General features: G+C 37.2%; 1 protein-coding gene across 1 annotated transcript in view; it reads left to right on the plus strand.

Annotated features, from left to right (window-relative positions):
* l(2)k09022 (HEAT repeat containing 1 homolog l(2)k09022) overlaps window positions 1–14,181 on the plus strand; it is a 371,041-nt gene that overhangs the window by 268,510 nt on the left and 88,350 nt on the right. Inside the window, exon 18 of the mRNA XM_067145803.2 lies at window positions 11,763–11,950. Within this exon, the coding sequence (XP_067001904.2) occupies window positions 11,763–11,950 (188 nt within the window). The remainder of the gene's footprint in view (window positions 1–11,762; window positions 11,951–14,181) is intronic.

Here is a 14,181-nt window from a genome sequence, read left to right on the forward strand (position 1 = left end):
TTAATTTTTTCATGCCACGCTGTCCTTTGTAACGAGTTCCTGTGGCACACCAATGTGTGAGTTGGTGGGAGTTGCAGGAGACTCAAGTTTGTTGAATGCACAATTTGTCTTTAACGGTCAATTGTTTGTAGGCTTGCACCATCTAGAGTTGGTCTGGGAGGGGCCATAAGCTGCCACTTGAATGCTAGTGCTGTGCCAGCGTACGGTGAGCCATCTGTTGATGAATGAACATACCACTTCCTATTACTAATGGCTAAATTCAAACCATAATTGGAGAAGTCTTCCTTGTGAACAGTCGAGATTTTTGTCTGAAGATGAGGACCAAAGTTCTCTGCGAAATCGAAAGAATTTCACCTTATTTTCTTGACAAGGCATAGGCCCAAAAAGCCTATATGATGTCTACAATTAAGGGCCATGAAAGCATCAATGGTAACAAGAAATCATATTGTCGATTCTTCTCTTTTAATTTTGATGGACAAAGCTTATTTCCATTTAAGTCGGTATGTGAATTCTCAGAATTCAAGGTATTGGGACACTAACAATCCTCATGTAGTGCGTGAAATTCCTCTTCACATGAGAAAATCTGTGTGTGGTGTGGCATTACTGCACTCTTAATAATTGGCCGTATTTTTTTATTTTTTATGATACACTTAACTCAGAACCTTATGTGCAAAACTTGATGCAGGCAGTTTTTGATATGTTGACTGAGGAAGAAAAATGGTATGCCTACTTCCAGCAGGATAATGGCACTGTCTATATGTAGACCCCTGCGCGGATATACAAAATAACATCCGCATCCGCGAATGGTTATCCGCTGTGTTTTCATTTTAACAGTTGGCAAGTTTTATTTGACAATCAAGAACGACCCATCAGACAAGAGGACTTTGTACCTCAATATGTTTTTAATTCATTAATTATGATCACTGTCATTTCACTTCATTTAGATTTTTAATTTGTTTGTGTTATGTAATAATTGTTCTGCTACTGAAGATGGCCTTGAGAATAGGCTGAAACATGTATAGACTTTGTTTCATGTAACAGATGAGTTGATTTGTATTGATAAGGAGGATTTTATAAATATTTTTATTTGTAAAGTGACAACCGTCAATACGGAATGAGATTTATAACTTGCAACAACTATTTTTACAAGTTTGAAACTTGAAAGTCATATATTAAAAAAAAATTAAAAGTTTAAAAAAATCCAATGTTGATTGTCTTTAACATTATGGTGACAATTGTAGCCATGATTCACTTGTAATATTATGTATGTATGTAAGTAACAGGGGGTTCCTTTTAAATGTTATTCGTCATTAGAGATCAACTTGCGTGAATTATATATAGCACATGGAACTTGTAGCCATGATTTGCTTGTAATATTAAGTATAAAAGTAACAGAGTTCTTTTTTGAATGTTGTTTCTCAGTGGAGATTAACTTGCATCAATTATGTGTGGCACTGAGTTCACACTTTGTTAATGTGGTGTAGTGATGTGTCTGGTAAAGTGGATCTTGTAGCAACAGTTAGATTTGGAAATAAAGAAATGGGGCAAGAAAGCTTTAAGTGGAAGACTCACCTCAGGCGACAAGTTGTTAGCTGTAGAGTTGATGAGGAACTAACCAGCTAGTTATCCACACAGCGATACGGTGGAGAGGGAGGGAAGGGGCGGGTTGTATTGGGTTGGAAGGGAGGGAAGTGGGGTAATGGAGGGCATACGATCAGGTGGGCGTGGAGGGCGGTAGGGATGATATATATAGAGGGATGACCTGTATATTTACCTGTATATTTGTGGTAATATGCTGTAAGATTCATATGATTTACTATCTATATACAGTGAAACCTCATTAATGCGTTTCTCATTAACACGTTTTCCTGCTTAGCACGTCGTAAATTTGAAGTCCCGATTCTCATCGTATTAAATCTACATAAAAATACCCTCACTTATCGCGTCACAAATTTTAGTTATTACCGCTTATTATGATCACATTTTTCCTAGCCCTGAATGTGTTGTTTGTCATATGTTGTGGAAGAAACGTGATTTCCATCTCAGGTAAGAGGTCTCGCCACAGTTGCGTGATAGGAAAAGGTCTTGAATTCTTGAACTTCACAGGATAAGTTACACCTGTGAGGAGCAAGCCGTTGGCCTCAGAAGTGCTGAGTTTTGCTTGCCAGTTAGCAGTCAGACTGCAGAATAACACAATGTGCCTGTTTGTGCTTGTATTTTGCATTCCATTCGGAAGTTAGAAATGTATTTCGTGTTTAGTTGTACAGTGAAGGGTAGCGAATATCAGTTACGTCATTGCCTACATCTAGAACATAATCGTGTGAAGTTGACCAGCGTGGTGTATATTTGTCTTTTGATAGCCTAATTATGGATACGGAAAAAGTCGTGAAATTCCTTACTAATGAAGAAAAATTAACCCTTTTGCACTCAAGGTAACTATCTATCGTTACCCACAGATCCTGCGAAAACTGTCACGGTAACGATCCGTTGTTACCCACCTTTATTATTATGATTTCATTATTTACGCTCCAGTTTTGCAGCAGTTTTGCATGGAATAAGAAGAGTACAGTTTTAACTCACGTTATACTCTGCAGGAACTGCCGACTATCCGTATTTATCGATATTCTTAGAGTTTAAAACGTGCTCACTGGAGTTTGGTGTCTTTTTTTATGTCATGGTTGGTGGCAAACATGCGAGCATTTCTCTCTGTTTTTGTTGATGATACTGATTTTATAGTGAAATTAAGCAATATCATATGCATTATATTTAGTTTACTTGCTGTTTAATTAATTAAATAGTTTTCTTTGGTAATTAGGTGCATATAGTAAGCGAAGTGTTAGATATAGCCTAGTTGGATATAGTTCATTTAGGTTAGGCCTAGTTATTTATCACGTTCGACATGGCCAAGACAGTTCATTTAGCTGACGATATCACTGAATATCTTGACAGTTATTCAAGTGATGATGTTTCGTTGTCAGAATCAGAAAGTGTAGATGACGGTGATAATAATCCAGCACCTCCAGTAAGAAATGTGTATTTTATACAAAATGGCAGATTTTTTCATTGATACATCACTTTACGCAATATAATCTATCCTTGGATCTAATACTCATAGAATCTTGATATTTACCATGCTAGTAAACAATAATATGACCTTTCTACTAACACCAATCAAAAATTTGCGCATTGAACACCATTTTTCAGAATTACTTCAAAACTATCAAAATCTGAAACTTGTAACTTTGTTTATGCATTTGCTATTTTTTAAAATTGAACCTTTCTGGTTTAGGGACATGACTTACATGCAGTGATAGTAAGCGATATATACTCCAAAAATTTACAAACTTTCATGTTGATATCTTTATTGGTGTGCCTTCCATGCAATTTAAAACAAATGTGTGCATAGTGGGGTCAATATGGCTGACAGTTTTCACACATCCATCAGCTGAAAGCTTGAAAGCCAAAGGGTTAAAGTCTGTTAGCAAGTCGACTGGCATCCACATCTTTAAGTGCACAGAATTGGTGTTAATGTTGAAACTTGCACCTTCCAGTTTCGACTTGATCATTTGAGACGGTCTTGGTCGGTTGAAGTTTTGTTTGATTCAAAGTGGTGGACAAAGTCGTTCTGTTGCAGTCGCACTTGGCTGTGTATAACCTCCAATTCATTGTATAAGTTTGACCAGAAAAATAATGTTTAATAACCCACTAGTCTGAAATGAAACGCTTCTACTGACATTTGCATACATTGCATACACCAGCATACATTACAAAACAAAAAATCAGGAGATTTTGATATGGAAATTGGGAAAAATCAGGAGATACAATTGGTCAAAACTGCTTATTCTACATGTCTTGCACAATACAGGAGTACTGTGGTATATTATTACCATGACGAATATAAGAACCAAGTGTGATGACTCATCGAGTTCAGGCGCGCCCCGCCAGGCAGCGCTAGAGTTTGGTAGCTCCACAATACACATCAGCTAATAATAATAATAATAATAATAATAATAATAATAATAATAATAATAATAATAATAATAGTAATGTTATTTGTTTTACATCCCACTAACTACTCTTCTACGGTTTTCGGAGACGCTGAGGTGCCGGAATTTAGTCCCACAGGAGTTCTTTTACGTGCCAGTAAATCTACCGACACGAGGCTGACGTATTTGAGCACCTTCAAATACCACCGGACTGAGCCAGGATCGAACCTGCCAAGTTGGGGTCAGAAGGCTAGCGCCTTAACCGTCTGAGCCACTCAGCCCGGCACCTATCAGCTGGTCTTAGGAATGGTGGCACAGGAAACGCATTACTCTGTAACTGTTAAGTATATACAGTACACTGTCTTTTATTTTTTTTCAAATGAGAGATTACAATTAAAATACCACAGCAGAGAACAATGGAAAATATCGTACACGGAAATAAGAGCTACAACTTTCATCACATGTTGCGAAAAGCACAAGTTACTCGAGCGTACATATACATAAATATCACAACTCCCAGCATATTAAAAAAACACCCATGAACTATTTAAAGGTAATACTCTACTTACCATCTCAGTTTGTCGGTTACTGGACTTCCGAAGCTTGCGTGAAGATTTGGAGGATGTTCGAAATTGTAAATCTCGCCGGATTTCTTTCACTCTGAAGAAAAATCGGCACTTCAGATAATGATAAACAAGGCTGGGGATTAGATCCATAACATGTTGAAGACAACAGCCAGCACCTGAAGGATCGACTGAAATTTTGTCTATAGAATCGATACAATCAAAAAATATTTCGCTCCACATTGATGTTGAGTTCAGTTTTTCACTAAATACTTTCTCGGCGTGGAAAAGAATGTCACATACACTTTTCGAAGGGCGTGTTAAAAACACTTCATTATTGCTTGAACCGTTGTCTGTTATTTCGGAGAGAACTGAAAATGTACTATGATTATTGTCACGTAGAGAATGGGCACAGGGCGAACACTTAATAAATTTAGAAGAGTGCTTAACAACGTACCCAGCCAAATGGTACACTAAACACTTCTTAATCGAAGAGTTTCGAACTGTGTATTTCTAACCTGCTTCTCCAATAAATTAATTCCTGATTTTGCTGAGTTTAGATTGGATCTAGCTCGAATTAAATTTCGATTAGCATTTTTAGGCGCCTTTTGAGTGATAATATTGTCTTTTCGGCATCAGAAAGCACATAGAATAACCCAAATTTTGATCAACATTAGACTGACCTTTTAATTCTCCACTTGCTGCTACACTCCCATCTTCAATCTTCTTTCTTCTTCTCCTAGTGGTGTCTAGATTCTTTTTTCATGTTGGGAGTTTCACGGGACTCAATCTCACTTGAAAGGTATTTCGACAAGGGAAAATGTGAGGCACTGCTCCTGGACGTAATTTCTATCTCTCACGAGGCATAACCACTTTTTCACCACTCACTATAAAGTTATCTGATTTTACTATCAAATCATCAGAGAAATGAACTCGACAAATTCTACTATTACGCGTTAACACAGTATCCTTTCGTGGAATAGCTCTGGCCCATTTTTCAAATTTATTTCTATCCTTCGGTGGTGAAAATAATTTTATACCATTAACTACTCTACCATAGCCTGACTTACAGCTAGGCACAAAACAGTACGGCATGTTGAACTATTAATTTAATCAGGCCACATAACACACGTGCTTTAAGTGCACATCACACAATGAACTGAGTTTAGGAACTGAAAGCAAACGAAATTCAACTTGTTGACTTGAAATATCTCGCACAATAACATCTCCTGCACTTTCCAACACGTGGTTTGCCGGTCTATTGAAGCACGTGTTGGACACCGACGTTTGCAGTGCTCCCAGCGGTGGGTCCACAAACTACCACGCTATAACAGTTCAGTTGTCACACTTGGTTCTTATATTCGTCATGTTATTACACTTACTGTCTCGAAACCCAGCTGTTGCTATAAGAGGCTACTTCGCTAAAAATTACACATCTCTATTCTTCACAGGAAGTATGTGAGTGAGGTGATCGGATCTCTGATAAGCCTTCCGAAAATAGTATGAACTCGTGCTCCACACGTATGAATCAGTCATGAATTTAGATGTCGTTAATTAGCAAATGTATAGATTAATATATTGCATCACACGCCCGTGTGATTAGGCGAAGCACAATGCTCTTATTTTATCAAGTAATAAATTAAAATTCACCAGAATTGTCTCCAAATGGCTCCTAAAAATCTCTGGAAAAGTCGCTAGTCGCTATCTTTGAAATTCTGTCACTAAATTACTAAAAAGCGATTAGTCTCTAGAATCGATTATAGACTGATGTCAACGAACACAAACATAGCACACTAGAACGAGAGATTGATAGTTGATATAATTATGTGTCACGATATACAGGTTTCAATAATCGCACATTCGTGTACATTTCTCATATTAATAAATGTCGATATTTCATTTGAAAGTGGTCAATGAGCAAAGGACTTCCGGCAAGTGGCGCATAAAGCTGAAATGGCGGGATTTGTACACTGTTGAAAATCGGAAGTCTCCCGCCTAAATCAAGAAAGTTGTATATGAATATACATATCCCTGTTGGATAGTTTTTATTTGTATATTCATTAGTACATTTTATCGCTTAACACGTTCTTTTTCCTTGTGCCCTGCAGAAACGACTTAACGAGGTTTGGCTATATAAAATCCCTATTCCACCTCTCATTCACAGCGATATGAAAAAAACGAGATGGTTTCAACTGCTGAAATTCGCACCAGATATATGTTGCTGCCTTTAATTTACAAGAAAAAATACAACAAAACTCTCACAACCAGGAATTTTGTACTTTTGAAAGAAAATCACATGTCTGAAGCTTTGCTGTAGGTGATTATCAATGAGCACAGAATAACATAGAGATGGCGACTCATACCGCAGTACATTCTCTCGCTGATGTCAAGATTTGTTCCCGTCGCCATATTAGCAACATCGTCTGTGCCAGCCAACGAGCATAGAATAAGATACAGTAGAGCATGTCACGAGTGTGCAGCCAGAATTGAAGTCAACGTACACGCGTGACCGTCATATTGTTTGGGCTACAATATTATAGACCAGTTGCTGTCTGTTATTGATCAAGTTACTATACTTCAAGGGTTCAGTATTATTTTTTATTGAAGTGATGACTTTGACTGTGATAAAGCTAGACAAAAGTATTTTTCATGCAGAAATTCTATGGGCTCAGCTTCAGAAAGAATGTGTTTTATGCCAAGAATAGATTTGGAAATTTTTATATACCATTGATTCTTAAGTGGAGGCAATGTATATAAATAAAATAAGAGTTTTGTCTGTATATTGCTTAGAATTTAAAAATAATTGTTGTTATGTATCGGTCGTGTCCGCAGTAACAAGGAAATGCACTTCTTAATTTTCTGTAATGTCTGTCTGTCTGTCTGTCTTGTCTGTCTGTATGTATGTATGTATGTATGTATGTATGTATGTATGTATGTATGTATGTATGTACACGCATCATGAGAAAACGGCTGTAGAGAAATTAATGAAAATCAGTATGTAAAGTTGGGGAATGAGCCACTACAATCTAGGCTATAAATTATTGTATTCATGCTAAGTGAAATGGTAGTTTAGGGGAAGGCCTAAAATTTAATTCTCAAATATTTATGTTGTCAGTGGTCCTATTGATAAATACTACATAACTAAAGTTACATATAATTGAATTTCCAATAATTTATGTCTTATACATTTTTACTGTACCGCCTATGATAACAGAGATATTCATGAATTTGGATTTTTGTTGCCAAGTCCATATCAACATCGAGCCACGAGAAAATGGGTCAACAGAATTTAATGAACATCGGTATGTAAAGTCCGGGAATAAGAAACTATTGTCTAAGCTATAAATAATTTTATTCACCCTGGATGAAATGGTAGTTTAGGGAAAGGTGTCCAAAATTTAATTTTTGATTACCTATGTTATTGGCCCTATTGAAAAGTGCTACATAACAAAAGTTACAGAGAATGCAATTTCTGATCATTTATGTTTTATTCAGATTTACCATACCAGCTATAATAAGAGTGGTATTTCAGAGTCGGAAGAAAACTAAATGTGAAGGCCTACAATACCGAAAGCTCATAAAATTGATCAACAATAACATTACATTGATCATTGTTTGTTGTGATATTTTTCCTCACTTAATAACTCAAAATTCAACCCTGAAACTAGCCGTTTTTTAAGAAAATCTTTTTTACCTCCACTTTTATAAAATTCTACATTCATTTTATTCCAAATTAGCAGCGAAGAGGGGGTTTCTCCTCTGGCTTGGAGGAAAAGTTTGCCTCCAAGTCAGATAGTTTTTCCCCTACCAGTGTATTGAATGGACGTTTTCCAACTCATCGGGTACTCCTTGGAAACAGGTAAGCAAAAGGGCATGATTTTTGCCGTGGACTCTCCACTATTCGCCCCCAACAAAACAAAACAAAATCTCTTCACGGCTGTCTGCGGCCTGGTCATTCCAGCTCTGGGACTTTGGACTGTTAGATCGGCAGCATAGTACTGTTCTTTAAAAGTGAGAAAATATGTGGTTTTTCATTTGATTGAGTATTTCATATGATAGCATTGCTTTTAATTGCAACATTCCTACTAACGGCATTGCAATGACCTATGTGGACTTCAGTTGGGATAACGACAAAGACAAGTATTTCTGAGGATGTAAAATGGCCAGGTGGAGAGTGTCTTCCATTATAATGAAAACTCCCCAACCTGATTGTGACTGATGGTAGGTAAGCGGGCCTACCATTACAATGAAAATTCCCTACCTGGTTTTCACATGAGGACAGACGTCTGGTGACTTCCCCATCCCGTTTCTAGAGTAACGTTAAGGACTATGCAATTTATTACAATCTTGCCCACAACATGTACACTACCTAACCTAGAATGCTGTATACAATATAGAATTCTGTAGCAAAGCACGGTACATCAGCTAGTTTCCTCTAAATTTAACCTTCTCTGTCACAGGCACAGGGACAAACTTTACGAAACTTTGCATAGATTTGGTATGAATCTCTCCACTCCATTGTTTACACATGGATAACTATAGACCTATGGAGTAACTCAAGAGTTCACAGATCTATGAACGTCAAAGTACAACTCCCATCTACAACTACACTAAATATGGTTCATGAGGAAATTTCATAATTCCTGTTATGATTCTATACAATTGACATGTACGTAACATGGGAAGTGTAACTCTTGCTCCTAAGGTATATTAGCACATTCATTTCACATTTCCAATTACATTTTACATACTAATTTTTACTGTCCAGGATAGGCTTACATACTAGTTTGATATAATGTAACTTACTCTGCGGTGCACAGTTTTACTTTGTTTGAATGGGTGTACAGAATAAGTATTGAATAAAATGAAATAAAAATTAAAGATCTGTTGATAATGCAATTTTATCATTCAATGGATGGGGATAGTATTGAGGGAAGGCATGGATTTGTTTATGAGCTTAAAATCAACATAAATAATTTTAAAGTAAACTTAATTTACTTTAATAAATTTGGGTGATTCTAGCCAAGCAACCTTTGCTCACTTCTTCATCTGGCTGACCATCGCTCATAGTACGCAGGCATGCTGGTGGCCCCGTTTGTGAGATATTTTAACTTTGAACTCCTGTTTTTCAGGAATGTGTGCTTGTTGAAGGGGTTGCATTAGGGTGAACAAAAAGTGTGCCTAGGTCAATTTACAAGGACGTCAGCATGGTAGTTTAAATCTCATTGTAACAGAACTTCTAAATAAAAAAATTAAAAAAATGAAATAAATCACAGGGAAATATTTCTACCTTAGTGCTGAAAGAGCATACCTGCCAAACAGTATTTAATATCATTGCCTTTGATACAGACTGTGATGATAAAAACGTTAACACAAAAGGGGAGAAATAAAAATTGGCTTTACATTCCAAAAGCTACTTATAAGGGGAAGCCACAGCTATTGGGTCACCTATTTTGTTGAAACTTTCAGAGATCGATCTACTTTAAAAATTAGCAGCCACTTTTCTGAGAATTTGTGCCATTGGCCTCTATTTAATTAGAAAATGGCCTTTTAAATTTAACAGCATGATTAGTTTTGACAGTTTGGGTGCATCTGTACTGCCGCTGGTGTAGTGGTCTGTGTCCCTGACTTCTAAGCAGGCATCTCTCGGGCTCAAGGTCCATGAGTGTCTTATTTTTACTTTTACTTTTCTTCTCTCTTTTTCTTCTTTTAATCTTGTGTGTGTGTTTTCTCTCTGTCTATGCAAACTGGGAAATCCACAGAATAAATATAAGCTGTATCATAAACTTGTTTACTTGCGGCTAGACAGATCTTCACTTGTTTTCTTTTTATAATCATTGCTGCAGGTATGATAAGAGATGGAGAGAAAGTGGAACTGTAGGTTTTACAATAAAAATTCAACATAGGGTGATAGTGAGGGTGTTAATGATACAGGTCTAATTTATCCACATGGACAAAGAAGAAACAGATATAAAAGTAAAGCAAAAAGTAAAAATGAGGCTAATGGGCCATTAACCTTGGACCCTTGTCTGTTTATTTTTAACGTAGATTGACTTCTCAGAGTTTAAAAAAATATCATTAAGTCCATAGCTGTGGTTTCTCCTTGTTTGATTAATCTCCTGTCGATAAAAGTGTAATAAATCACATCTTTATGCTAACTCGGACTTTTCCTTAATCCATAAGCTTAGTTATATTAAGAAGTGGCTATGCAGCAAGGAACTTTCGAAACTGTACAGTATGAGACTTGTGCGTGACTGTCTGCACATTATAACAAGTGAAGCCGAGTGTAGAATCACATGACTTGAGTGCTTGCTGTTCTCCTTCACTTGGCCATTTAGGCATGCACTCACTCAGCATCCAGGTTACATCCTGCATCTTCGGAAACCTTTGCTGCAACTTACCTGCTGTCTCTCTCCAGCATGTCTGTTGTCTCAACACATGACTGTATCACTTGTCCGCAGGGTTCTGGCACAGACTGATTAAGTTAAAAGAAAGAGAAAAAAGTAATGTAATTTTCTATTTAATTTGTAAAATTGCATGTAAAATGCAAAGGAAATGTTAAATGTAGACGGATGGAAACCTGTGAGGAATTTTGGAAAGAAATGTTTTCTTCATAATCATATACAGAGAATTATTTTTGACCTCATATGAAACTAAGCACAGCCTGCACTGGGTTGAAGCTGCACTAGTTTGTGGCTCCGTCAATAGGCAAGTTCCCTCTCATTTCTACTTGCACAACTTTTGTCCTGATATGTTCCTAAAGTCTAACTTTTAAGTATTCCAGTCTGTTGGCAGACTGGAGAACTTAAAGGTTATATGTTAACCAAGTCAAAGCTGAAAAGAAAATGGCTTTCACTTTAACAGATTTTTAAGTTCCTCCACAATTTTAGACTCTATTTCTTAAGGTTCTCCAGTGAAAAGAGCCTCATATGCTAAGATCAGGGGAAACGTCAAATGTTTCCTATGTGGTAAAAGGTTTGAGTGAATATGAATGACTCAATCAATTTGGTGTTGTACGAGTTCATCCTGATAGATCATAATGAAGATCTCGCTACTGGTGGGTTAAAGAAACTTCAGATGTGGAACATATTCTGCCTTTGTTTGACTTTCTTCCCAGTTATTAGTGTGATTTAACAATACTGTATTGTACTTTGCAGAAAGCTGATTGAATTCAAGTGTTTGTAGTTTTATCACTTTCACTTTGTTTTCTCAGATGAATCTGGTAAATGGGAACAAGAATTGGCTGCTAACATACAGTTGATGTCCAAAACAGTCAGTGCGCTAGCCATAACAGAATTATTTGATGTTAAACGCTACACTGCAAAACAGCTGCGCCACTTTAGATATATTGTGACTACCTACCTGTGTGTGCTTCTCTCATCTCACACTTTCATCAATCAGGTAAGATTTATATTTAAGACGTCAGATATATTATTTAGGACGCGTCTCTCCGGAATGAAAACTAAACTCGTTAAAGATTGTTGTAGACAGTTTTGTTACACACTATACAATTTCCATTAGTTTGGTAATGGTCTGTTGTGTATGTTTCCTTTATATATCTAGTCTCAGCTCGAAAATTGTCATTGCATGTGAAGTGTGAATCCTCACAAAATGCAGAACAGTAGCCTGTTTCAGATGTACTTTCTGAAATGACAAATGCAGCCTAATACAACTGATCATTTAAGACTATATAGAAAGGAAATAGGGTGTAAGATTATGCTTGTCATGGAACTTAGGACAGTGGCTGGACATCCACGGTACAGCAATACTAATAAAGGAAGACACAAATAGGAAAGAAAAAATCACCTCCATGATGGTCGCCAACCTTATATGAGGATGCAGCACCAGGTGGAGGAGGAGGATTAATATAATTAAATGTAATTAAAATCCAAGTGTAACCATCATCGCCTTGGTCTCCCTCTACTTCTCTTACCAAAGTTCATTATTCTTGTAGGTAACATATCCTCCTCAGTGTTCTTCCTAGGACCTTTTTTTAATGGGCGCACCACCCTGTCGTTTTTACAGACTGCCCAGCTAACATAACCTAGATATGTGCTAGTTACATAATATTAATACATATGAGGAGTGTCTGTTCAAACAGTGTTATTTCCACTTCAAAAATAAATCACTATTTGGTCCACATGCATTACAGTAATTGAATGTTTTTTCGATTGCCATGAGCAATCCAGATCAGGAAGATGTCATTCCTTATAATTTGTGCCAAACCTGATAATAGGTAGGTTCCATGCACCTTTTATTTTACATTTCTTGCTCTTTTTCCACGACTTTTGTAAGGTAGAAATAGGATCGTTTGAACAGACAATCTTCATATTTGAGTCATTAAATGCTCCAAATTAAAATGTAAATACTGTAGAACTGTTTATTCAAGTGATAAGTCTTGATTATTTTCAGCATAAAGGTTAGCTTGACTATCTTATAGTGTGCGCTAACGGTGCCTGGAATAGCGCGGAATCGCATACAAGCACTTGATTCCGCGGGACGTCACAAACTCGTATGGCACTCCACAGCACCCGAGTGGTAAAGCCCAGTCTTACATGATGATGATGATGATGATGATGATGATGATGATGATGATAATAATAATAATAATAATAATAATCATATGGCTTCAGCTACCGTGTGCAGACATTTCAATTTGACGCCATCTGGCTGTCTGCTCGTCAATTTCGACGTTCCATTTTACTCAAGGCCACCACTAGATGGCAGACCGAGTAAACCGAAACTCTCTTGGGCGTCTATGGCTGAGATTTAATGAATTTTGTCGGGTAAACACCAAATGTGTCACCAGAGATCTTTTACATGCCGACGTCGTACGACATGGAGTGTCGAAATGGAAATTCTAAGTTCCCATAGAGGGAATTAGATTCTTTTCCACCAATAGAGCATATCAAAAATCAGATCAAAAATTAGATGGATGGCTTTTCCGGCGTTTGCTCTATTAACCAGCGTTTCGTCTTAGGTCTGACACTAGACTCTTCAGAGTGGGATGTGTCAGACCCTACCCACTGACGCTGGGGTGTATGCAGGTGAATTTATCAGAAGCTTATTTATTGAAGCACAGTCTGATAACTGCATACGGGAGATAAAACTCCACAATGGAATTAATGCCCGCCTAGCAATTCCAAATGGAAATTCTAAGTTCCCATAGAGGGAATTAGATTCTTTTCCACCAATAGAGCATAGCAAAAACGAAATGCTGGTTAATAGAGCAAACGCCGGAAAAGCCATCCATCTAATTTTTGATCTGATTTTTGATATGCTCTATTGGTGGAAAAGAATCTAATTCCCTCTATGGGAACTTAGAATTTCCATTTGGAATTGCTAGGCGGGCATTAATTCCATTGTGGAGTTTTATCTCCCGTATGCAGTTATCAGACTGTGCTTCAATAAATAAGCTTCTGATAAGTTCACCTGCATACACCCCAGCGTCAGTGGGTAGGGTCTGACACATCCCACTCTGAAGAGTCTAGTGTCAGACCTAAGACGAAACGCTGGTTAATAGAGCAAACGCCGGAAAAGCCATCCATCTAATTTTTGATCTGATGGAGTGTCGAATCGACTTTTTTCCGCCCTTCAAAAATCGGACATGATTATGAACGAGCAGTAGAAAA

Source organism: Anabrus simplex, chromosome 4, assembly GCF_040414725.1.
Source record: "Anabrus simplex isolate iqAnaSimp1 chromosome 4, ASM4041472v1, whole genome shotgun sequence".
Classification (NCBI taxonomy): Eukaryota; Metazoa; Arthropoda; class Insecta; order Orthoptera; family Tettigoniidae; genus Anabrus; species Anabrus simplex.